General features: G+C 38.0%; 2 protein-coding genes across 2 annotated transcripts in view; one reads left to right on the top strand and one right to left on the bottom strand.

The window, feature by feature from the left end:
• Positions 1 to 15,839, bottom strand: part of faf1 (Fas (TNFRSF6) associated factor 1) — a 55,582-nt gene extending 39,743 nt beyond the window's left edge. Inside the window, exons 1-6 of the mRNA XM_044043690.1 lie at positions 15,525 to 15,839; positions 12,284 to 12,352; positions 10,568 to 10,614; positions 8,029 to 8,294; positions 7,817 to 7,908; positions 6,203 to 6,294 (exon numbers count right to left, since the gene is read on the bottom strand). Of these exons, the coding sequence (XP_043899625.1) occupies positions 6,203 to 6,294; positions 7,817 to 7,908; positions 8,029 to 8,294; positions 10,568 to 10,614; positions 12,284 to 12,352; positions 15,525 to 15,584 (626 nt within the window). The 5' untranslated portion in view covers positions 15,585 to 15,839. The remainder of the gene's footprint in view (positions 1 to 6,202; positions 6,295 to 7,816; positions 7,909 to 8,028; positions 8,295 to 10,567; positions 10,615 to 12,283; positions 12,353 to 15,524) is intronic.
• Positions 15,840 to 19,042: 3,203 nt separating this feature from the next.
• On the top strand, positions 19,043 to 24,937 carry cdkn2c (cyclin-dependent kinase inhibitor 2C (p18, inhibits CDK4)). The gene is made up of 3 exons (XM_044043438.1): positions 19,043 to 20,170; positions 21,656 to 22,016; positions 24,386 to 24,937. Exons 1-3 carry the CDS (start codon positions 20,006 to 20,008, stop codon positions 24,388 to 24,390), a joined length of 531 nt encoding a protein of 176 aa, XP_043899373.1. The 5' UTR covers positions 19,043 to 20,005; the 3' UTR covers positions 24,391 to 24,937.
• The last annotated feature ends 2,645 nt before the right edge of the window (positions 24,938 to 27,582 follow it).

Genomic DNA, 27,582 nt, shown 5'->3' with positions numbered 1-27,582 from the left:
CAGAAAAAAGATGAGAGAAAGAAAAACAAACATTATCACTATGAGCGACTGAGTCAAGTAAAGGGCAAGCTGAAACTTGTCAACTAGTGGCAGCCTGCTGGCCCACAGGGAGGTGGGTGCCTCCTCAGGGGGCAAGTCGCCCACATCACTGGTTATGTCTTAACAAGCCTGGCCAGAGCTTTGCTCAGCACAGCAGGCTACCACAGCTATGACCACCTGCACACTGAAAGCATGGAGTCCATCAGTCTGCTTTAGCTAACAAGCAGATCTAACTGTGACATGTTGTTCAGTGCTAGCACCAACTGACCACACCCATATAGTTTGATGGCATTATCGACCTTTTTTTGAATTATTCCACAATTACGTTGCCACTTCTGTTTTTTGAAACCTGTTGGAAAACTTGATTGACTTTAAAGAAACTGCACAGTCTCTAACAGGTTTCTGTGATATCAATGCTTCATATTACGCAACCTCTTCAGCAAATGCAGCTGGAATACTGTTGAATTAAACTGCTTTGCTTTGCATAACTATAGTATCTGTATGATTATTACATGTTCATAGACAGTATATTTGCAGGCTACTGTATGATGTATCAACAACGTGTAAATATACAGGATGTATGGTCTGATTATGATGTAATACTTCTGAAACGATATTCCTCTATCTGCATTATTTGCAACATGATGATAAATGAATAGCATTACAACATACAACCAAAATGATTAGCACCCTGATACATCACACAAAATAAAGCCAACATGACTTACCATAATATCTCACCTCCACCATACTCAATTAGTTGACCAGCCTGATTAATCATAACACATGTTTTAGAATGGTATGAGGTGAAGACCCTGAGGCTGTGGCTTTTTGCAATGGACAGGGTTTGGGCTTGTGGTCTTTTGCTATATGTCTATTTACCCAAAAAGTGGTAATAAACGCTTAAAAAAGGATAATAATCGACTTTGTATTGTGGACAATTAACATTTTACTTGGGAGTTGGCAGGAGAATCTCCAAAGAATCTCTGGAGCTAATTCCGCAGAAATTGCATTCACACTTACAGCCCCTTTGCACAATCTCGGGAGAAACATGTATGTTCATGTATGTCTGAAAGCAGCTCTAGTCACAGAAACGTGACCTGTCCGAGAGGCCTAAGGGGGCAGAGTTTCTAGACTGGTTTCATAGTTGCTCTGTATCTTACCGCAGTGACAGAGACAATGTCTGTGACTGATGCAAACATCGATACTTTATGTGCTTCACGTACTAGGGAGGAGGTGGGAGAATAAACTTTTGGAAGCTTCATTTACTATAAGCTGTGAGGTTAAGTAGCGTTTTGAGCAAACGCTGGGTCTGTGAGGCTGAATATCAATGGGAGGCTTAAGGGCCGAAGCAGCCACTTAATCAGGGCTCAGAACCCAAGGAGAGGAGGAAGAATTGAGAGTAGGAGAGGGATGTTGGAATTAATATGTAGCACACACATTAATTATGCAATCACACCCTTAATCTGTGCAGATCTGGACGAGCTTATGTTAACAGAAGCTCAAATTTACTGTAATGACAGCATATTTACATTGACTAAAACTGCGAAATCAATATGTAAATGTAATGTTTGTTGTAGCTAACTGGGGAAGATTGGAAAATGTGTGGAGTGGGAAGGATGGATGCATATGTAATAGGGCTGAGCAGAAGGTTGAGAGAGATGTGTGTGCTTGTTTGTGTGAGAGTGAGAGAATGAGTGAGAGAGAGAGAGAGAGAGAGAGAGAGTGAAAGAAGTGGAAGGGGTAGGGACACATAAATAAGGATCTAGCTAATATCATGATTATGTTTGGACACAGTCCCGAGCTACTGCTGGCAGGCAGCTAGACTCCTAAATAGACAGAGATAGAGGCTAAACTGTGTGGAAGTGTTACTCTGTCCTCCCAAGCAAAGAAGGAAAATCTTATCAGTCATTTATGGTAGACCCACAAGCCGTTTGATGTGTAGGGAGAATTACTTTGAAAAATCAGATCACGTATTTTGCTCTTAAGTACAAATATTGCAAATCAAAATGTCAAATGCACAGAGTGGGGGAAATAAGACAATCTGTCTGGAGTGGCATGGTATTTCACATACTATCACAACATCCATACTTTGAGTGTAGTATTCCTTTGTTTAGGCTGCTTTCACAATTAATGTTGTCAAACCTGCCGTCTTCTGATAAAATCATATCCCTCAAGTGGTACAGGGCTGAAATGTGGATGTCTCCGTGTTTGCTTCTGCCTTTAGAGGTCTCTTTATCACACACAGTGACACCAAGGTCGGCCTAGAACATCTCTAGAGGTACTTGACATGGCATAAAGGTGCTAGAAGGAAAATGTCATTTAACTTTATGGACAGAGAAAATGGAGCGTTTAGCAGGGGAGGAGAGCAGGCTAAACAGATTGGTTTCATTCTGAGGTAAGCCTTTCGTCTAAGCAGTGAGTCCCCGTGGCACAGAGCAGACTCTTATTAAACTAGCACTGCCAGACAGAGAGACGCATGTGCACACATAATGTGACATGCCTTTAAAACACAAATACCCATACACACATGCCCACACACACTGTCACACCTCACAATAATATCACACATTCATGCATACTCATTAAGATAATGCATCTTACAACTGCTAAGAGACACAAGTACACCCATGAAAACACACTGACCAGGCGAGTACATGCTAACGTGATCACCTTGCACCTGCAGAGGAGCACGCACGAACGCACACACACACACACCTTACCTCCTCCACATTTTGCATCCACAACAAAGCAGGAGGATATGAAAACGTTGAGCTCGGTTTTGGTCTGCCATCTTGTCCCCAAAGTTAATTAGCATGCTAACCATTAGATACTCCCCACTAGGGATGCTTTAGCTAGCCTGATGGCTAGCTCCCTCAAGCATCTGTGTATCTGCTACAGCATAGCTGACACACAGAGGGAGATGTGGAGGGGGGCAGGAGGCTGCGATAAAAACACACAAAACCTAATGAATAATTTTTGCAATCTGAAATTTCTTTGAGAGTTCAAATTAAAATAACCTTTCATTGACAAACATGCTTGCCGAGAGCTGAAGCTGAGAATAAACGAGGGAGAAAACCAGTTCCATTGAAATATTCATCAGGCCTTCATCATTTATGCAGGAGATTAGCTCCTCCTCGTCACCAGCCTGTATTCACAGCCAGTTATCAACATAACCACGTAGAAAAACCTTTACTACTGACGTACTAAACTGCACATCACAGCTCTAACTAAATAACTACCTGAGATCGATTGGTGCTCAAACAAAAATCTCCCAAAGCCTGAAGATTTATTTCTAATCAAATAAGAAAACTAGGAGAAGTTTACTTAGCAGGATCATAATGACAATTCAGCAGTATTTAATCAATCTTTTCTGAGTGTGTGGGGGTGTGTGTGTTGCCAGAGCCAAGCCCGTCAAAGTAATTGCTAGGGATCTGACTATTTATGGGACATTTGCATTTTTACTCAGCAACAATTTGAAGCAAATAAATCAGTTACGTGTCATCTCAGGCTACAAGTGCACATTTGCAATTTAAGTTTAGGATATAGTCGTAGTTTTATTAACCTCATTCAAAAGGAATCATTTAAGATTACCCAATAACATTGGTTACATTTTTAGGTAATAACATTAGTAGCCAAAAAACATTTTTATTTTGAAAAACAGCACAAAAATACAAATGTTTCTTCCACAATGGAAGATAATATTGGTATCATAACACAGAATTACACTGATATATAAACACCAAAATGTATCCCTATACCGTCTGAAGATAAAGCAAAATTCTACCTCAATGAGTTACAATCATGTCATGCAAGCTGTTAGAAATTGTGTTAACCCTGGTAAGTATTTTTGACAAGTGCATGGAACTATCTTTTTTTATCTGACGCACGCAAACCAAGTAATGTCTGTCATTTTGGCTTACATTTGTTTACATTTGATTGCTGTTGTTGGCTGTGATATTAAATAAGATTATTTGGTTCATTACTCTGGCTTGTGTATACTGGTACCAAAAGGATTTTTCATTTAATCATAATGATATAATATAAGTGTTGTATAATATTAACAACTGTATAATTGTTAATTATTTAACCTAGACAATCTTCAAAATACTTTAATCTCAGGGACAGAAAAGATGTTTCGTACCAGATTTAGTCCTCGCACCTCGAGTGGTTGTGACGGTGAGAATGAGAGCTTAGCTACCTGAAAACTAGATTTAAGAAAATTCTGGTAATATCTGGTATGTCTACTGCAAAAATTGTGCACACACTGCACTGATAATTTCATGTGCTGTAGATATATACGGTGTGACCACAGTTTATTTTCTTCTGCAGAACAACAGCTTGTCTAGTCCCGCAACAGGGGGCTGCCCCACCCCCCCCAACAATCTGTGATCTGTCACCTATCCTCTCCCTGTATGATAGCAAGGTCACCTTACACACACACATTTATACACAAATGCATGTGCATATACACAAGAGCCCACCCACTCCATTCAGCCCCAACTGTCCTCCACCAAAATAGCTGACACAAAATAATGAGCTCCTGACACCCAAAATGATATCGATGACACTTGGTGAAATGGCAACGGTGCTGCTAAAAAGACACAGCAGTTAGTGAGAGAGTGAGAAGACAAGGAAAAGACGCGGAGAGGGAGAGAAATGAGTGTGAGGGAGGGAAGACTGGGGACATGTGGGTCATTAGTTGCCAACACAATATAACTACCACTTAGCAAAACTACCTGACAAAGCAGCAAACTGCCAAATGACTTCTTTTACAAGTGTGCTGGTGACATGTGGATGCTTGTTTGGCTGCTAACAGAGGGAAGTGTGGGGAGAGCTACAGTGTAATTCTTATTTTTAAGCGACTGTCAACAAACTCAGGCCATTATGTGCAAGACTATAAATAACTTGTAAAAGACCAGTAAGAGAAAAGTACAATAATGTGCAATTTCATTACACTTAAAATTTCACATTGTTAAACTTGCAGTTAGAGAATGTTATACTGAAAAATGTGCCACATCCTTCTAACTTCACTGTGCAGCTCTCAGAACAGAACTACATTTTAAATATGTAACATTTGTTCAAGTCGGGATCTAAATGGACAGCTTTCTATTTAACAAATGATGTTGCTGGCTACCAAGTTAAGTAAAGACAGTGGAGTTTTTCCCTTTGATTTTCTCTTATTAGTGTCTTTTTCTAACCTTTAATGAAAGTAAACTCAATCAAAAAACCCTGATTAAAATTACTTTCTACAAAATGAATATATTTTTAAGACTGTTGATTTGTTTTTTAGTCATGGATAATACTACATCAATCCCATGCACAGAATTACGGACCCTCATATAAAATATTTATTAAGTTTTACATGTCCAGTGCCCTTATCTTGAATTAAAAACCAAAAGGGTTCCAGGATTTCTGACAATAAGCTGCTGAAATGAGGGAGGAATATGAGTTCTTTGAATGTTTACCTGACACTGATGAAAGGACACTTGCGCATTCAGCTGCCACCTGCGATTGTATTACTGCTATGACTTGACACTGAGCTGCCTGACATTTCACAAAGAAAGGTTGCTAATACTGCCACGCACTCACTGAGATGAACAGAAGAACCTCTGGATGGTGAACAAACGTTGGCTTAATTAAGTTTCATTCAACAAATCCCTATTGTTACCGGGTCCCATCATTAATGTGACAGATGGATGGGTTTAAAATAAAGAGAAAAACAAATAATATGACGTGTGGATATCATATACATGCTTTTTGGACGTGAAGATGGGAAAGAAACTACAGCCAGCAACAATGTCAATCTTACAGATAAAAAGAAGGGAGAGAAAATTACTATTTACACAACACACAGAGATTGTGCCAGAAGACACTTCTCTCAAAATGTCACAATGGATGAGAGAAAATGAGTATGCAGCAGCAGGTCAAATGTCTCTTAATATATCAATGAAACTGGGATATGCTGGTTGGATTCTGTAGGCAGCTACTATACTAAACCTAGATATAGACTGCCACCTGGTGTTCAGTGTTGCGTACTACACCCATGTCAGCAGCAATAATATTGTTTAGCGTATGTTTTGGGCACCAAAACAGGGAGAGGGGAGGTTTTAGTAAATTTAACATTTGTAAAAACGCAGAGTTAGAGTGTTGGATTGAATACCTGTTTTTGCTGGTGCTGGCAGTGGGAGCAATGTCTGGGGTGAGGACATACAGGTTGTTGTTCTTGGGCAGGTGTAAACTTCTCAGCACCGTCTATCACACGCACGACAAAAAAAAAACAAAGATCACATATATACATATTTAAAGCTGTGGATAAGTACTATGCAAAAGTCTTTGATGTTTTTAAGTGTGTATGAAAATGATGTGACTGAAAGTCAGTCTTATATATTAACAAGCTGTCCATGAGTTTAACTCATACAACGTGTGCATGTAATACTCATGTGTTGAATAAACCTGGCATAAAAGACCAGATATTCATCAACATGAAATACTTGGACAAATGCATGTTTTACCAATCATGGGTAGATCACACTAAACACTTGAGGCTTTAATCTGGAAGCTGTGTTTTCTAAAATACGTGTACTTTTTTTTGTTAAACAAACCGAATGGAAGCTTAGACTTTGGCACAGTACTATAAATTATTAAACAAATTAATATTAAGGTTTAAAATTACAAGCAAAAATATTATTCACAGTCACTGGAAGGGCTTCAAGACGTATTCAAGAACACTTGCAAATTTTATTACTATGCAGTCCACTAACTAAATGCTTGCTGTTGGTGTCACCTTTTGGTAATTACAGCACAAATTACATAGTCATTGGCGAAGAAATAAACTTTTGAACATTTGCTGATGCAATCATTCTTTTGATATAATCACAAATAGTCGCATTAACTGACTTCTTACAATCACATAAACAACTCAATGTTCATGTCGATCCCTTTTACAAAAATAGATGGTGGGAAAAAAGTCCAATGCAAAGTTTGCCAGCAATAGTTTGCAAATCACTGCTCGACTTCAAACATGGCATATCATATAAAATGGTAAACTAACTTGTCTGCATTATGTTGCTCTGTCTGTTTTGAGTATATGAACATATCAAAATTGGATTGGCATTTCAATGTTTTAGTCTAATAATCGTTGATTCGTTTTATATCTGCAGGCGCACTCGCCCGCAGCAGTCTATTTGTGTCTCAGCCGCAAAGCTGAGCTCCTATATTCAGTCTCGCTCTGTGCAAGGACCTGCACAGAGCCAAAAAATCTAAATATTCCTCAACAGTTCTTGTGCTGATATCACTAGTTGACTTAAAATATTTTTTTGGAAATCATGTGTTATGACATTGCTTTTGATTTTGAGTCGAAATTTCAGGGCTTCAGACGACAAGAATTTATTTGGTTATAACATGGTAATTGTGCACACACAGGGCAGGGAACTAACATACAGTATAACAAAAAGGTGATATATATATACAATGTACATTCAGTACTGTGCAACTGTCTTTTGTTTTTATGTCTGTCTTATACAAGCTGTCAATGAGTTTAACTCATCTGAGTTCCTCAGCAGTGTGCAATAATCTTCTGCTGCCTTGGCATAATGTAATGTGTGTATGTAATGCTCAAGTATGTCTTGACTAAAGCTGACACCTAAACCTGTAGAAGACTGTAACACTTATTCGGGTTAAGATTTTGGTTTGAGAAAAACCAAAAGTCAGAAGACTACAGATTAATTTGCATGTTCATTCGTTTGTAAAACATTCTTATGGTCTATTAACTCACACTGTCCGATACATCTCCACTCTTCCAGCCCTTCAGCTGCATTTTGGACACTGGAACCCCAAGCTCTGTCAAGAGGATTTGTTTGATTTCTCCTGTAAATCAAAGTTATGCAGACCAAATTATACATTTGGGCTTGACATTAAGGTATCATGCATCTTATGATGAGCAATTCAAACGGTGTGTATCAGGGTGTGCATTTGCACGTGGCTCACCGACTGTGCTGCCTTCCTCCAGTACCAGCTCTACAGTGCGCTGCCGGTACTCCACCCTGAAGTGGAGCATCCGGGGTTGCCGCTCTACAATGAGGCGGGAGGTGGGGTTGACGGGGCAAAACGCTGAAGTTGAGGATGATGGGGGAGAGGAGGATGAAGACGAAGTGGAGGGGGGAGGGACTGCCCCGCCTGCCGCTGCATCGGCTGCTTCTGATTGGCTAAGAGGTCCATATATGCTGGCCTGGCTCGCTTCACTGGAAAAGTTACTGTACAGAAGTGTACAAGAGGAATTAGGTCTCAGGTACACTATTTCATTTAGCATTGTAAAGGAAAGAGGTGATGGTAGACAAAAAAAAGTGTTAAAAACAAATGCTCTCTCATCCTCCCCAATTTCATTTTCTCTTTAATATTTGCTCAGTGTATGACCCCCGTTTCACAAAACACAGTAAACCGTGCCTTTTTGTCTGCTGATCATGAACAAAGTGTGCCCTTTGTTACTTGAAGTGTGAGCAGCGACTGTCATGCAAGCGCTGGCTGCCAGAGTCAGCAGTTTTAACAAAGGCTCTATTTCATTTGGCCTGCTACCTAACAGAGGCCACTGTCCTGAGGCGTAGGTCGACTGTCAACAGCAGCAAAACCCCTCACATACAGACTGGGCCAATGGGTGGGACAGTAATCCAACCAAAGAGGGGTAGCACTCTATAACTGTTTCCTCCACCAGCCACTTCAGTAACAAACACACCTCTAAGTAGTTCCTACAATTATAATAGATAAATAGCAAATGAAAAAAGAAAAGGAAAAGTCAATATTTAATAATAATACATTTCAGGTTAAGTCTTTATTTATTTCCAAGTTTACAACTGTCGACATACATTGACAGTTGTATTCTTGATTTTTGTAGGTTAATTGATGCAAAAACACACATTAATCCAGCTTGGTGACAAACCATCTGTAAACCATGTGAAAGCTTGAAAAGCAAAGGGTTAGCCCTTAACTGTAGACATATTTGCCATTAAAAGAGTAAATAAAGCACTATGACAGTTGAAAAAACAGACAATTAGAACCATGTCACAATGTACTGAGGGAATGGGGGAAGGCATGATATTCAAATAGCACATTCTATTTCCAAAATAAAAAACAAAAGAAAAGCACAGGAAAAACAAAAAACACAACAACTTGCCAAGAGGATTCTTAATTCCGTCTGATTAGTATAAGGCAAGAGCTCTCAAAAGCAAGTAAAATGGATCCTAAGTCCACGTTCACCTAAAGTTGGCATGGTAACACTGAAGGCCGTTAGACTGTCCGTTGATGCTGCTTGGGCCTAAATCCTGCTGCCCTACTTTTAGGTGGCAGTGCTCTCTTGTGTGGTCATGGAGCTTAAACTGCTGAGCCCTTACTTTACAGGCAACGTCTCTTGACAATGGAGACCAACAGAGGATTCAGCTTTTATATTCTGTCCAACCAGTTAATGTTTTGAATTCTGGTAAAAAACATTTTATCAAGGTGAGCTTCTCTTAATTTTCAGCTTTCCTCCTACAGAGGGCAGAGGGGGCAAAGGGAAGGGGGAATGCATTTTAAATGAGCACCGGCATAGCCTCCAACTGGCCCGAACTCAGGTCACTTCATCAGTCTGTTTACTGGGTAACGCCAGCCTACCCATGCCAGTGCCAGCAACTTAGAAAATGCGCTGGCTGCTACTTATCCTGCCTGCCAGCCAGCCTTCATTCATACCAATGTTTGTGCTTAAAAAAAGGCCAGCAATATTCTCATGGCCAAAGGGCCTGCACCACACAAAAGTGCATGCATGTGCAAACATGCACACAAGTGTGTACACAAAATAAAGCAGTTAAAACAGCCAGTTTCAGTGGGTTAAGATCAGCTTGCTGCATTCATTTCAGTTTCAACTAACCGTTGAAGGACAGTGGAGGGAACAAAGCCTCTTAAAGAAACCACATCTATTCAGAAACTGTGTACAACTCAACACTTGCCAGAAAGTTTCCTTTCAGTTGCAGTGTCTTTTATATTGTTTCTCTAGTAAACAGCAGCATAATAAAGCAGTAAAGCAGTAGTGTTAACCTCACACTCCGTGGCATCTAAGTTAGTGTTACTTCCTTTTTTTCCGTACTATTCAAGTAAACAAACAATACCCAATTCTAGTTACTTTGACTTAATACACAAACAATAAAATGGACACTAAACCTGGAAGTTCACATCACCTGCATTACTTGAAACACCATCAGCCTTTGGTGTCACATTTAATTTATTTTTGGAAGCTGTTTAGTAAGTAAAAGATGGAAATGGGTGTCTCTTACAGTAGGTCAAGCAAATATTCCTCAGATGTCTATATAACCCCAAGTGAAATTATCTCCTACTTCCTCCAAATCACATGACAACATATAGAACAGAGCATTTAAAAGAAAAAAGAGAGAGAGAGTCACAATTCATATACATGATCACAACTTGCTTTCATTAGATGTTTAAAGGTCTGGTGATACATTTTCTCTGATGTACAGTCAGAGTTTAACAACATGGTTATTACCTTTGTAAGATCCCATTCTCCTGTGGTATCACTCCATTGATGGCTGCCTATGAAAAAGTAAAAGTAAATTATGTGTCACAATTTATTGCCATTTGGTCAAGCTTTTTGTGAGCATATTCCTCTGAAGTGTGAACATGCCAACCTAGTGTGCCTGTGCTATTAAATTTACATGGACTCCTATATGTCCTAAATTTGCTTCATATGCTTCATGTCAAAATTAGTGGTCCTAAATTATCAAGTGTTTTCTCCACAATCATAGAAAAAAATCTGAGTCAACTTGATTAAATAAAATTGACACTGTAGGACTGAATGTCTGTTTTTCAGAGCTTTACCCACCTGTTACCCAAATGTGGACCACATGTTGGATGGGACTGAACAGACAAGACAGTCTGTGTGGAACCTAACCTGTAATGTTTTTTTTTTACTGTTTGTATACTGGGTGATTGTGTAACATCATATTTGTAAGACTGAAAGAGAATTTCTGATATTTGATGGCTAAGAGGCTTCAAACCAAGCCTGTCAAAATGCAACAGATCCTGAGGAAAAATTCAAATCGAGTGAAAGATCGGAAAAAAAAACTCTGAGCTGAAAGAACAAACATGACAGAAACCACAGTCAGCTTTGCGCTGAAATTTTGTCTGAATGGATTCTCCACTCTTCGATGCTACACAAGCAAACAGAGTGCAGTGTTATGAGATGCTCTAATCTCTTTAACCTTGTATTTTTGTATGGAATAAATTAAGTTTGCAAAGGCAAAACACAAATGTGAGCGTCTAATATTAACCCTGGCAACCCAACTGATTAAGAGTTTATACTCATGAAGGATGAACACCTACTACCACAATAATGCAACTTGTCATTATGCAGGAATTGTCTAGAAAAATTTAAGAAATATTTAAATGTAACCAAATGAGTGACAAAGCCACCACAGACCAGTTCCAAGAAACATTTTAGGGCTGGGCCAGCTGACTTCTAATGCAGAAACCGGTCATTATCTTTGCACACTATGGGTCTGGTATGTGATAGTGATTATCACATACCAAACACAGACCGATGTATAGGTAAGAATTCAAGTTTCATATGTCCATTTTGATGTAAGAAAGAAGTGTGTTAAGCCACTTGTACACCTGTGTATTTTCTACTTATTAACCAGTGTGTTTTCATTGTTTAAAATAAAAAATTGCTTCTATCGACTATCAATGTATCAGTGTATGGCAGGAGTGCACCGGAGCTCTATTGAGGTTTTGGTTTTGGTTTTGTATATCATTATCTTGGGTAATACATATACACACTTTTGTTTTGAATGTTTACAAAAACTACTGCAGGTGTGGCGAGTCCAGACTCTTCCATCTGTCCTACCACTGTCAGGACTGCTGCCTGCTTTGAGCTCCTGCCAACATCAATCTAAATATAGACTGACCCCTTCCAGTATTCACTTCACAGTAAAGGGCTCTGCGTTTTCCAGACTCATGCAGACTTCATATAAACTTGGCATAACATTCTTTCTCAAAGATGCACCTTCACTCAGTCACTGCATAAGATGTGCTTGAGATGCTAAAATAAAGAAATACATTGGGACCATTCAAAGAGCCATCACATGTACGTTCTTGGACACTAAATGCCCTCTTGAACTTAAAACTCTTGAAATTCATTCTAAATAGACCAAACCTGTCTGTTAAATAGTTAAAAGTCCAGAGCTCGGGGTAAAAAACTTACCACTAAATCCCAGTTATTAAGCTCTAACAGGGTGATTGCCTCTGCAATGTTGTCAATTCCAGTGCATGCCTATGAAAGGAAAAACAATAGGGAGAGGGATTACAAGACAGAAATGCACAGCATCGGATTCTGCTGCAGTTACATATATGAAACATTATGATTTACATAAATAAGAAACCTAAATACAAAACAGATAAAAGAACGAAACCAGTAATCAAAAATGGCTGTAGTCAAAGGGACACAAAGGGACAAGAGTCATGATCTTTCAATGTTGTCTTAATCATAAGAAAGCCAGCAATTTCCTCAGATTGAACCAAGTAAGGAGAGAGGGACACCAAGCTTTCTCTGGTAGCTGACGTCACACAATCCTGTCATGTGAGCGATGGGAACCCACAGGTATCAGATTCTGCTTGTATAGTGATCACTTCATATCAGGTACAGAATCCAACCCTAATTAACTTTAATATCTTGTTTATTTTACATGCTGGTATTGCAATGTGTTAGCGTCCCATGAAATAGGATGAGGGAAAGTTTATCAGAAAGTTGAAGATGTCGGGTCACTGCAGGTCTGGGATAATGTCCACTCTGGCTGTTTCCATATTTGCGAAAAGCACACAGGGGAAATATCACAGTCAGATATATTCAGTCTGTCAAGTTCTGCAATAGATTGTTCAAGGGTGCAGAGAATTCATTCTTACAGAAGCTTTTCCTGCCACAATGGGGATGTAAATAATAATGTCCAGAGCTCTATGGACATGATGATAACAATTAGGAACTTATTTATACACAAAATTACACAAATAAAATACACACCTTGACCAAGACAGGCTAAACAAACAATCTGTTTAACACAATGTGAAATGATGATAAAAAAAATGGTGGAACTAAACATAACCCAGGATATACCAGTTCTAACTTGTATGCTATTTTACAGAGGACAGGAATTTAAAATCAGGTAGAGGACCCAAAGTCAAAAGCATTACGTAACTGTCTCAATGAATTGTTTTGAATCAAAACAAGCAATTCCACATACACATGAGAACTAATTGATAATAAATTGCAGAATTGACACAGTGATGGAGGCGTTGGAAAATGCTTTAGTCAGAATTTGTTCACAAGGAAAATGGTGAAACAGATGGAAGACTTTAGCAATGACCTTAACTTTTATGGAGGTGGGATCATTTGAAATACAGGGAAATGAGACAACATACAATTTGAGGACAGGTTTTGCAGCATGCCACGGCTATGCTAATATTAGTACAGCTGGTATTTAGATGACAAAGGATACAGAGACTTTGAGTAAGTGGTTCTTTTTCTTGGTACTGTTTTCCGAACTATGAAGACCAGCAGAAATATCCTTGTACGCATGCCATACTATTGACCAAGGGTCAGGATTGCCAATTCATTGAGGATGAGTTTATTAAAACTTAGTTTATCTAGTAAGTTCAAGTACTAGAGCTGAGAATGTTGACAGTAAAAAGGAAAAATACAAAAATGATTTAATGTCAAGGAAATTCTAAATTGTAGATATGTCTTTACTGTGTTTGTCTGGAAGTTTACATTTGCCTTGATACAATCTATATCGTTCAAAGAAAAAAGTGATAATTTTCCTTCTGTATGTACAAAAATTACTTTTGTTGTCCATGAATCTCAAGTCTTTGTCCTTGCAAAATTAAATTTAGGTAGCTTAAGTAAAAATGTAGAGTGGACGGCTCACCTGAATGACTGTGCTACCTGTGTAAATTTCAGGTAAATAAATATTGTTTCCTTCCTCCTGTGATTAAGTTGAAGAAACCAACCAATTGTGGCTTTAAACTTCTTAATAAGCAGAAAATGAAAGCAGAAGAACATTTGACATGTCACAGACAAAAAAATGTAAGCAATTGTATGTGCTGTATATATTAACTTCTGTTACATTGCTATTGAGGAATTTTGTGAGAATTAGCGTTATGGATATATCGCCCAGGCCTCACACAACTACAAGCATGCCAATCTCTGCAAATCTATCTGGCACCTACATACTGTATGAAGGACACATCTTAAAAAAGGTAGTGCCTAAGTGTGGTGTGATATTATTCAAGATTAAGTCTGAACTTGATAAAGTTTTAGCTCTATGTACTGGCGTTAGAAAGAATGATTGAGTGGATGGTTTAAAGGGACTGATTAAATTAAATTATACTGTGTCCTGTCCTGATTGAAATTAATGTCACATCCTCCGTCATCCTATTATCCAAAGGAACTAAACTGAACAGGAAGATAGAGCAGAAGCATCCCAGTGGAAGAAAAGTGATGGCAGCCAGACACATCATCATAAAAAACATTAACATAATTAATCACTATACAGAAATCCCAAGACAGACAAAGACAATATAATGCATGCAAATGCAGAAGCACTTTAAATGAGGATAAAGTCAGGGTTCAAAAAACATGTAAATGCTAAAATGTTGAGTAAAGCTAAACAATAAACCAGTTTTAAAGACTGAAATCGTTATTTATAGCAATGTGATGAACAAGATCCCAATTTAATTGTTCTATTTTTGATTGTTCCATGTGTCTAAATAATGTACAACATGCACAATCAATGTCTTATCATTGCAATACAGTACATACATAGATTTAATGTGTTGTTCCCATTGTTTATTCAGAGACAACTGACTAAGCTTTGAGCTCAGTCACTGAAATACCCCGAGTTTACATTCAAAACAAGGTAATGCCACATTAAAAAACAATTGACAGCCCTGATGTCATGTAAAAACAACCGAATGTCATCGTTGAATCTAAAGGGGTATACCCACAAAGAGGAGATCGATTCTAAATACATAAGATTATAATTGTGTGTGCATTTCCCGTTATCAAAACAAACGATCCTGCGTAACAAACGGCTTACGAATCTGCTCTTTTTGGACAGAAACGGTTTGAAACTGATAGTTGTCATGCAGGCACATTTTGTAAACGTGTGACCCCATAGACAACTGCTCCGTTTTCAGTGACCACAATAAACAACCTTTCTGCAGTTCGCGAGCTTTCGGCTAAAAACTGCGCTGAGACTGTTAGCAAGCTGTCAGTCAGTCAGTTAGCTCTGCGTGCTAGCCACAGAGAGCTCAGCTCAGCTCTGCTGTTTACGACTGCGGTCATGTCGCCTGAACTGTTGTTGACAAGTCGCCCGTGGTCACTTCACAACACCGGACACTACATCAACAACTACTGCACATAACACGTTGGACACACAAAAGAGACGCACCTGAAAGTCGGCCAGAATCATCTCTCTGTCCATGTTGCTGTCGCCGCTTATGGAGGCCATGGCAATGACTGGCTAAAAGCAATTCTTCTTCCACTGGCACTCGTTGCTTTCTCGCCTCACAGAGAGACCCTGAACACGAATACAACGCGTTGCCTTCACGTGGCGACGGCTGAGACGTTGGCAAATTAAATATGTTAAATTGTGTCGAGATTTGTCGGCTTCAGACGGACAAAACTCTGTAAAGTAACGTTACACTGTTCAGTTATCTCATATCATTATTGTCAGCTAGTCCTTTACGGCTGTCGTAAAGGAGCTGCAGGTGTTGTAAAAACTCAAAGCCGAAGAGGATTGAATAGAGAGTAATAGGTCGACTGCACAATTTAACCAAAAACAGGGTACGCGATGACAAAAAAATAAGTACAAAGGCACCAATAAAGAACAAAGTAAAGTCACACAATTCAGAATTCTAAATGTGAAGGTAAAATATAATAATAATGAAAATAGGAACACTATATTTGGATGTGCTGACTCTAATGACTTCTAATAACTAGCTGTCATGCAAGAGCAGGTTAAAACTGATTAGAAACGGACGGTGTGAGATAAAAGGACAAATAACATTAAGGCAAGTGTCAATGACATCGTTGAAATGTGTTATCTTCCAGAACAAAGCTCTACATTCACAATTTTTTTTCTTTTTTTTGTTTTCTGACAAAAGGTACAGTAGAAAGGTAGAGAAATAAACAATCAGGCATATAATTTTAACCAATCTTATACTGAAATTCAACCCACAACCCCTAATACTTTATGCAACATGCATCATAACATTTACATGTTTAAATGTCAAAGGCTATAATGAGATGTAACCTGTAACAAAGAGAATTGAGTCCCTTTACAAACATCCTCATCTGAGATGAAGACAGAGAGAAGGACAAAGAGCTCCCATGGTTTGCTTCATATAAGCTGTCAAGTGGGGGACAGAAACTTTTTTAACATTGTCAGACATTGCACCTCCTGTGATTACACTTCAGAATAAATGATTTGTTTCACCTGTTAAATGCATTTTAACGTGAAGGTGGAGCAATGGGAACTGAAAATGTTGTAGTGGCCTAAATATCCTGCTGCATGGACATAGTAGCACAAGGTTCCTGATGCCTTTATTACAGTTTTACAGGGTCCTTGTAGGGCTGGATAAACCTAGTCCGTGCGCCAAAAGAAAAGTTTGTGTAGGTCAGAGTAAAAAATATTATCTAACATATCCACATGCATCCTCATGACTTCTGGTTTACTGAAAAATTGTCCACAGGCGTGGAAATAGATCCCAGTGGAGAAAGTACATCATCTTAGACCAAACCTGCATGCCAACCAACCCCAAAAATGAAAGTAATAGCCTATACATTTGCTGTCCATGCATTACAGGTCCAGTGTGTAAATATTTGGGAGGGTATTTTAGCAGAAATTCAACACAGTATAAGTATATTTGTGAATAATTGCTTTACAATAAAATAGATTTGGGTTTTGCAACCTGAGATCAACAGTATCATTTTTAGTCAAAGGCCTTGCTTTAGGAGTTCACCATCTTGGCAACCAACCAGGCTGCATATTTGCATTTTGGAAGAGATGTTTATACACAAATAAAGAACAATAACATATTTTGTGTTATGCAAAGGCGTCACCATATTTCCCTGACAATTACGCTTGAGGAAGGGAGGGGGGAGCAGAGGAGTCCTTTATTTGTTGCAATCTACAGTCTCACCATGAGATGTCAGTAATTCTTAAACACTGGACATTTAATAGCTTAGACAGAAGTTAGTTTCCTGAAAAACAAGCTGTCAGTAGCATTTCTCCAAAAAAGAAAGCCATTTTATGACAGTTTCTGGAAAATTGGGTCAGGACATTTTCAAGAATTTATGTTGGCAAAGTGTTTTCTTTTCACATACTAGGTAAGGTCATCCACAATGTCAGCCTCTTTGGGGAAGGGGTCATGTATAGCATACAGCAACATACAGTTTACATTTGACAGTGTACATCTGATCTCACAACATGTTTTGGAGGTTAATTGACTTTATTTAGAGTTTCCCACTTTAAGCTGGTAGGTTATTAATAAGCTGGCAGGGATTTTGAGAAAAGAAAAGGAGGTGAAAGAACAAAAGAAAATAATTTGTGCTTTGAATGTTTTGACTCACCTGCAAATAATACATTTTTGGGCCATCTGGTCAATTTAGTAGGCATTATAGTTAAAAACACCTTTACACATTTTGTGTTCCCACTAGCCAAGCTGCAGACTTTCACCCAGATGCCACCCTCACCATCCTTTGATCCGTGCCACAGCACTTGCAGGAATAACTTTTTAGGGCCAGTGGACCACAATGACGCAAAGCCAATCATTGCACCACCTACTGGCAACAGAAAGTATGCCTAACGAGTGCTAGAGCAAGTCATCTTTCAACTGGAGGGTCGAGGGCTCAATTGACGGCTCAGCTAGTCCACATGCCAATGTGTCCCTGATCAAGACACTTTAGTTGCTCCTGATGGCTTTGCGTATGAATGGGTATGACAGAGTGATTCACATAAATGTGCTGTATGAATGTGTGAATGGCAAAACTGGTCATTGGGACTAGAAAAGCACTATATAATAAATACACACCACTTCTTTAGTAAAATTGTTTCATTTACATGAAGCTTTCAGGGTGTGGTCTGCAATTGACGTAACTAATTATTGGTGGCCTCTCTTTAGGGCAGTACTTCTCAAATAGTGGGGTGGGCCCAACTCATACAGTGTTTTATACAGATAAATAAATAAAAATGATCAGGTTCTCAATAGTATTTCAATTCAGGAGGGGCGTGAAAACATTTCTGTCCTCTGGGGGGGGCAAATAATAGAGAACCACTGCTTTAGGGCAACCCAATGGCGTTGCTCCACAACCCGACCTTGATATTCTTGTTTTCCTGCATGTTATTTTTCATATCACACAAAATTAGGTAGTTTGAGTGTGCACAGACATGTATAAATCATGTCATCTATCACCAACTACTTTTTTTAGTAACTAGTTTTTTTAGATTGGGTTGAACAAAATCCCAATTCCACCTCGAGGCACCAAAATGCATAGGGCCGGCCCTGCACTCCTGCCACTCTACCAGGTGTCCTGGCCAGTGAGCGTTTCCATCTATATAAAGTATAGCCACTAGAGGGCGACATCAGAAAAGAAAACGAACAGTGCTCAAAGACGATGACGCCACACAAAAAAAGTCCCTCTTGCTCTTTGACTGTTATTTCCAGAGTGAAAACAAAGGTGAATTTAAGACACAGTGTTATTTTACTGTGAAAACATCCTCCGCAGATTCCTTCGGTATAAATTAAGACTTTTATCTTTTATGACAGTTGCGGTGTCGCGACATCATGTGTTGTCTTTTTGTTTTCCTCCCACAGAGCTCCGTTGACAGTGTCCCGCCCTATCATTAGCTCTTATCCAATCACGCCATCTAATCCTTTTTTCCTCAAGTATTTCAAATATTATTGACACACCGCTAAGCTGTGAGGGCAAACACGCGTGTGTTTTACACGTACTTTCTTTCTTTTTTCTCCCAAAGGAGCGTGAGGGGATTTCACTGCGATCCTTCTGCTGCTGCTGCTGTCTGGATTCTCACAGAGCAAACCTTGAAAGACATGATGTGGACAAACATCAGCGGGACACGGTGGCGTCATGTAGCGGGACACAGTCGCAGCAGTGGGTAGGGCTATGTGTGGAAATGAACGAGCGTTAATAAAACGGTCTGATCTTCTCTGCCTGTGGCTGCCGATCACAACATGGACGCTGAATGTTGACGGTCAACGCACGTTTTTATCATATGTTAGTGGCTTGTTATTTTTGAGCGGGAATGAGCGGGAAGTGACAATGAATGACATCACATCACTTGACAATTTGCGCACATGTCGCCATTTCATCGATCCGAAATTCATCGAATTTGTTTGTGTTTGTTTGTGGCGTCGTTTCCGCTTTGAACTCCGTGGATGTGAAAGGATGTCACCTGCTAATCTGCTGTTATGATTTTTTATCGCATATAGAGGACGGTGTTTTGTGGATTGTTTTTGGTTTTTATTTTCTTTTTTGAGTCAAATATTATTCCACATGAATTGAAGCACGGGCTACTTAAATTACACCTGAATGTATCCTGTATATAAGAAAAACAACAAAATACGTGTTTATTCACTCTTCATCTCCAGTTTGTTGCCAGCTGATCTCAAGACATGATTTACTTTTTATTTATATGAAATCAAACAGCAGGAAAATAGCCACTTGTTACCTTTTTTTCTTTTCTTTTTTTATCTGTAAAAGGAAATGCCATTTGTCTACATCCTAAAAAGGTAATGACTATTTTTTAAGCTTTACCAATCTCATCTTCAAAGAGGTGAGGCCCACTGAGGAGGAGGAGGAGGAGGAGGAGGATCGTTTTTAGATTCAACATTCCATGCCTGACAAGGAATGTCTGCATTATATCCATATCTGTTGTCAAGAATGGCTGAGGTGCCGCTCACTGACAGACTCTCCACTGCTTCGGCCAGTGGAAACCTACATGAACTCTTGCTTTTACTGGAAAATGGAGCAGATGTCAATGGGCTGAACACATTTGGGAGAACTCCACTACAGGTTGGTGTCGACTTCCTTCACATTCGTTCATTTCAAAGTGAATGTCACGAAAATATTTAGTTTGTTTCGTTGCTGATGTTTGTAGTGTAACTTTTTGTGTGACATTTATATATAATAATGTATTTATGGATTCTATTTGATGGTTAGTATGATATAAGATATGATATAAGGTTTCATCATATGTTATATATCCATTCAATGTTGTTTCGTGAATATGTAAAGCTTATTAGTAACCTTATATATGACATATACATAGTTTTCATATAAAGAAATGTGGGGACAGGTTGCAGAGAGGAAGTTGGGCCATGTGGCACATCTGATGTGGGAGCATTCTCTGAAAAAGCAAAAAAACGTGTTGGGTGTAAAAGTATATGTGATAATAACGTGTAAAAGTCTCAGAAACATGTAATAATACACTTTCTTGCTTTAAAAAAAAATCTTCCCTGCATTCTGCTCGTCTCTGTTGTGTGGTTAGTCTGCCTCTGGCCTTTTCTTTGCTTTTGCTTTGTTGCTGAATCACGTTGTAATCTTTGTTGTAGGCGCGATATGAAGTTATTACTATTATTAAACATGTTATGTTAGTTAATATGAACGTGCATATGAGTTTTTTAATGAAACCTAATCTGTGTTTTCTCTTTAGTTTCTCTTTAGTTTGTGGATTAGCTTGTGGTTCCAGTTTAGAGTTTGAAGTCTTTGAGAATAACATTATGAGAACATATTATTATTCTAATAAAGAAAAACGAATGCTGCAAGGAGAATTTTTTTGTTTAACTAGTGAAACGTGAAGGCAGACAGACAGATAGAAATGGTGGATATCAGGAAATGGTGGCTACATTCAGTTGCACAATTTCTGCACAGGCTGCCGTGGTCTCAGCACAAGTAATGACACGTTATTACTATTATTATTACTACCATTGTGACCATATGTAACCATTTAGTAATAACAACAATATTCTTAAAGTGGTGGAGAGATGTAGCATATCACAGCAATTTATTATTTCTGTATATTGTTTTAATCCCTATTTCATAGTCCGGTGTAATCTGAGAGGCTGAGCCAAACGGGCCTCAGAGTCAAAGTATGGCACATTTACAGATTTTTTTTTTCTATCAGTGTAGAATGTATTACTGTGTGGATTTTTACTTATGGAGTTACACATGCTGCATTTTTCTCAGTGCGTCACTGAATCATTTTGTAGTAAATGACAGTAAAAAAAAATCAAAACACTGAAAAATCATTTTCTCTGGAATTTCACAGTATTGAACTGAACCGATTGATTGAACCGTATATTTAACTGATGAGGTTTTTCCTATAATAACCACATCTATAGTTATTTCACAATAAAACACAAACACGTGGTGTAGATTATTACAAATAATGCGTGTAAATTGATAATGGTGTCAGATTTAGATTTTTTTTTCTTACAGTGAATGAATACCAGTGACATATTATCTTCTAACTGCTGTAAATGATCGTCCCTCGTGCAGGTGGTGAAGTTGAGCTGCGACCACGTGATTCAGGCTCTTCTCGAGGCGGGTGCAAACCCCGACGTGCGCGACCCGGTCTGTGGCCTCACCGTCACCCACGACGCGGCGCGCGATGGATGGATCGATGCCGTGCGCTTGCTGATAGACCACAAAGCAGATCCGAACATGGTGGATGATCGCGGTAACCTGCCCCTGCACCTGGCCGCCTCACGGGGTCATCTGAGGGTGGTGCAACTGCTGATGGGACACACGCAGAACCCGCACACCCGCAACAACGAGGGGCGCACCGCCGCACTGGAGGCGCTCTTCCATGGGAAGATGGACACTGCCAAATACATCGACGAGTATCTGAACCCTGCGCGTGAGTATACTATCATTTATATACATATAGGTTTTGTTTTTTACACTATATAATATATAATATTTCCTATCCAAGAAAACTGTGTCTTTAAAAAGAGCCAAAGGCCCAGTACGCCATGGGCCTCTGTAAAAAATAAAAATAAAAACGTGAATATTATCCATCTATAACAAAGCAAAACACATACAACTGAATCCATTCACCAGTGTGATTATATACAACATAATACTAATCAACTTTATTTCAGGAAATGCATACAAATGTGTGAAAAGTATCTGACCTTGAGGTGTTTGTTTTTTTTAATTTGTGAGGTAATAATTATCCCAGTGTGTCTGTCCGAAGCGACATGAATGAATGATTGACTTTAGGAAGCGCGTGGTCACTGTCACGGTCAACAATTTAAGTCTTTTAATGTCAGTGAGAGATAACAAGACAATTAAAGGTTTAAAAAAGCGTAATCAAAGATCACACACAATGGAAAAAAACATTATCAAACAGCCTCATCACATTTGGTCTGACAGAAGTCACTTTAAATGACCTGTTAATGAATAACTATGAATGGCTGTTTGTGTAAACTGCACATTACAAACCTCCTGTGATCAATAAAGATGTCTGTATCAGAAATACTGTGTATACTAGTATTTCATTTACATTTTACCAGTATTATGGCCGTGGGTCATCATGGGTCATGATATTATTCCATTTGTATGAGCGTGGATACGCAGGAAGAACCAGTTAACCACTTAAAAATATAATAATAATAAAATAATAATAATATGATATATATCAGGCTTTAAATGCAGCCATTTTGTGTCTATTATTTTTATATTAGATATTTTTATATTCAAGGAGGCAGCAGCTGCTCCTTGAATCTGAGATTTGTCAGCACTGTGTTTGACATGGGGATTTTAATAATCTGTAAAATGAGAACTGGAGTCTGATTTTTAATTTAGAAAAACATAAGATGAATAGAAAACAAGACTCATTCAATTTAAACTATTACAGAGAGTATGGGGATGTGACGCACAAAGGTACAGGAGTTCTGGTCTAATATCCATAACTATATATAAAAACAATTAGCGGTCAAAATACCCCTTTCTCCCCCAGTTTCTTGGGTGGAAACTAAAACTGCTGGAGAACATCACGCAGGCTGGTGTGGACGTTTTCATGTGGACACTTATGGATAAAATCCTCTCTTTTTTTTACGTTAATTCATTAATAAACAACACACGCGCACGCACGCACGCACACACACACTCATTAAAGCTTTAAAAAATCCTGTTACTGTTTTTTATGGTAATGACTTATGCGTTATGTTAAATCAAGAGTTCGATTATTCAGATTTTGTCTGAATCCCTGCCTGAGTTTCTGGGCCTTTTCTTTTTTTCTTCTCAAAGGCCCAGAAACTCTCCTCGCACGCGGTGCCAATTAGACTTGATTATTTATAAATTACGTTGTGGTGTCAATAAAAATGATTTTTTTTTAAAAAAAAACAACAAAAGAAAAAAACCGAGCAGCATCTGCTGTGTGTGTGTGTTTGTGTGTGTGTGTGTGTGTGTGTACACGCGCATTTTTCCTTCTGTTGTTATAATGTGTTAGTAATACGTTGTGTATAATGTCCATAACAAAAAGTAGAAAAATACGCCGCACTGTGATAAAAGTGTGTGTGTGTGTGTGTGTGTGCGCGCGCGCGCGCGCGCAATTTGCGGAACCAAAAGGCCGCAGTTTCATTTTCATTTTTTTGTTTCCATGAGCTCGTCCTCTCCTCTCCTGTCGTGTGTTTGACTGGAGTCATTTTGTCACCTCTCTCTCTGTCTGTGTCTGTGTATTTTAACAGCTTTGACACAGAAAAACCCGAGGCTGTCCACGCGTGTTTCTGCGCGTTTAATATAAACAAAAGGCTGTTGTACTGTGCGTGGCCGTTTGTGGTGCGTATATTATAGGGCATATATATATAGTATTATTTACTATCTTTGTGGCACTGGGTGAATTTGAAATATGAATTCATGCAGTAAATGCCACTGAAGGATTAAAACATGTGCTTTACATCTGTAGTTTGAGAGCTCAAGTTGGTCTAATATGACATTTATGTATTTATTTAGTAGAAACTGTTTTTACTCTCCTCTTTAAAGCCAAACACCACAGTCATTATGGTTTTTTTTTTATTGTAATGAAAAACATGGCAGGTCGCTGCTTTGGGTCATAAAATGTCAATAAAAATCCTTTTATCAGTTTCCTCTGTAGAAGTGCGAGTGGCATGTTTTGTACATTTCTTTTCATATTGTATGTTTGCACTTTTTCATTCATATTGCAACTATGTGTTTATTTCTTGTTTCTTTATCTGTGACATTTTGGATTTCTCTCTCTTGCAGATTAGAGGATATGAAGGAGGAAGAAGAAAAAGACTGAAGCCTCTTTGTTTTTGAGCCTTGATTGGCTGAAACCTTCCTGCTATTCTGTGTTTCTGCCCACTCTTTTTTTATATATACACTGGTCCTTTATTATTTGTATTTTATCTAAAATCCCTTATTTTTTTATGATTCTGAATTGACCTTTACACACTAATCTTTATTTTCATCTGGAGACAAAAGTGATCGAGAACAGCTGCCATATACTCTGACACACTTATACATTCCATTACAACATTTTGGTGTAAACACCACTACATTGTCCTTTTGCAATGTCAATATTATAGCACAATTTAAATGGCAATGTCAGTTATACAACTGAATGTGTTTGGATTACATTTGCTACACGTGTGTCCAACAGTCAAATCAGCATCACACATATATATTGCATGATGCCTCTGCCCGAGGCTGAACAATCTGACATACAAGCCCGACACAATCATGTATGTATGTAACTATTTTATACTCTAAAGCAGTGGTTCTCAAACTTTTTATTCCAAGTACCACATGAGAAAATATTGAGCTTTTGAAGTAACACCATTATAAAATAAAATACAGTGGTGTAAATAAGATAAGATAGTCCTGTTACAGCAGCAAGACAGTAAAGATAAAGATTATAAATAATAAACATGCATTACCAAAAAAGAAAATTACAATATAAAAAGATATTAACACTTAGAGTATAAGAAATTAGTTAAAATATAATGTAGAATGTACATTATAGACAGTTAGCAGAATATACACAGTATGGACTTGATATTTACAGCATAAATAAGTGAGGAGCCTGGTTATGTGTGGTCTACTGTGAGCAGTGTTTGTTCTCTAACAGCTGCAGGAAGGAACGACCTGAAATAACACTCTTTCAGACATTTAGGATGTTTCAGCTCAGCTTTTCACAGGAGGTACATTTGTTGCCAATAATGTGAAGTCAATTTTAATGTGAAGTCAACAGTAAAATGTACATACACTGTGCACTATGCACTGTTTTATAATAATTTTACTTTCATTGTCACAATTATTATTTTCAAATGGCAATGGAACCAAATGTAAGCCACACAGGAGTGAACAAATGAAACAATTCAAACTTTCTATCACATCTGGAGTCGGATATCATAATGACATGATAGAAGATAAGAGTGGAGACTCCTTATTAGATGAGCTAATGTGGACGACCGTGCAAAATCTGATGGTGGCGGTGATTGGCCCGTGGGCCGGACTTTGGACACGCCTGAGATAAGGTGACTATAATTATTATTTTTTGTTATTTGTTTCTTTAAACGCACTCCAGTCAAAATTCCTCCAGTCAAAATTCCGGAGCTCCACTCTGATCACATACTCTGGTATATACAGTAGCACAGTATTTCTGATTTTCCTCCAAGTACCCCCAGAGGAAGCTTGCATACCTGTGGAGGTACATGTACCACAGTTTGAGAACCATGGCTTTAAGAGTATAACAATGTCATCCCAGACTACAGGATTTAATGCTGTTACAGGCATTGAAAAAAACAAGTTCGTCTATGGGCTCGGATATAAAGTTCTCCAGTTTGAAGAGTGATGCCCAGGAGGTAAAATGGACGTAGCACACCAGGAGGTGACTACACTGGTTGCAAAAAAGGCAACTTACTTCCTTTTTCAAAAGCCGCAATGAGCTGTAGACAGAGTAACTTCAGTCTGACACGAATGAGACTGGAGAAAATCAAATAGCACTGTCTTATGGACGCAGCTTTCTCCCTTTTGAGTTATTGAAGCCAAAGATATGGCCATGGACCGAACCTACAAAATAACTTCCATATCATGCTAGTGCCAACTCAGAATGATGTTTATTTGAAAAAAAGACCCACAGATGCTCCCTGAGGACCAGTGTGTAACGACTATATATAAAATAATAATCTTTGAGATGATTTACAGACTTCTGATGAGGCCCCGGCTTGTTTTCATTCATCTAAAGTTATGAAAAGCTATGAAACTGTATCCTGAAAAAGGGCGTTCTTTGTTTTGCTGCTCCTGTTCAATGTGAAAAGAGAAAAAAAAATACACACAAGAGCACTACAATTAAATGAAAATGTTTTTTAATGACACTGAAGTACCAATTCATCTCAAAGACGCTATATTTTGATATGGTCAATGAAAAAAAATAATAATAATCCCCTCTCTTCACTTTCTATCACTGCTGCTTCATTAATGTGAATAAGAAGATTGAGAATCATAAATAAAATTCTCAATTAACCCTGCTTTGTCCTCTTATTGTGTTTCAGTGCATTTACTTATATATACACACACACAAACACACATTTCTTCACATTTGTTAAAACTGAACATAAGAAAACTAATATATATATATATATATACATATACATATACATACAAATATAGTTCTCTCAGTCAATCCAATATTTTCTTTAGTTTTGTTTTTTAAATTTTTATTTCCCTGTAGAATGTTTGTACACAATTATGGATTAGGCAACTATGAGTGTGCAGAAGTAGTATTATTATTTATTAGAAGTATATATTATTTATTAGAGTAAGAATAACAACTCAAAATGTACAAATAAATAGGGGAGACCAGGGACAGTTGTAACACTTTTTGCAATTTTTAGCAATACATCAAAGACCATTTACACTGGAATAACCAGATTGTTTTATTATACACTTCAATCTGTCAATAATGTATTCATGTGCTTTTATGAAATATGTACAGGTTGCAAAATTGATTTTAATACAGTCTCCACTGTTACAACCGTCCCAGTGTATAGGGACGGTTGTAACATGTATAAAATATACATAATGAATCAATCATATAGTCAAAATGGAAAATATTATTTATCAGTCATGTTATTGTGACTATTAATTTCATGTTTTTAAGTAATGTTTACCTTTTTCTCATACCACATGACAAAAAAGAAGTGAAGCTGTCAAATTATAATGCAAGAAAATGACTATAATACATTTTATTTGATGGCGCCTTTCATGGCACTATTAGTTTTTTTTAAAAAAATACATATATACATATATACATACCTATACACACATATATATATATATATATATAAAACAAATGAAACAGTTGTAACAGGGCGTTACAATTGTTTCATATATATATAGATGTATATATATATATATATATATATATATCTATATATATATATATATATAAAAAACAA

The sequence above is a fragment of the Solea senegalensis genome, linkage group LG14 (assembly GCF_019176455.1).
Source record: "Solea senegalensis isolate Sse05_10M linkage group LG14, IFAPA_SoseM_1, whole genome shotgun sequence".
In the NCBI taxonomy this organism is placed as follows: domain Eukaryota; kingdom Metazoa; phylum Chordata; class Actinopteri; order Pleuronectiformes; family Soleidae; genus Solea; species Solea senegalensis.
Note: the sequence above shows the minus strand (reverse complement) of the source record. Positions and strands in the feature narration are given on the sequence as shown.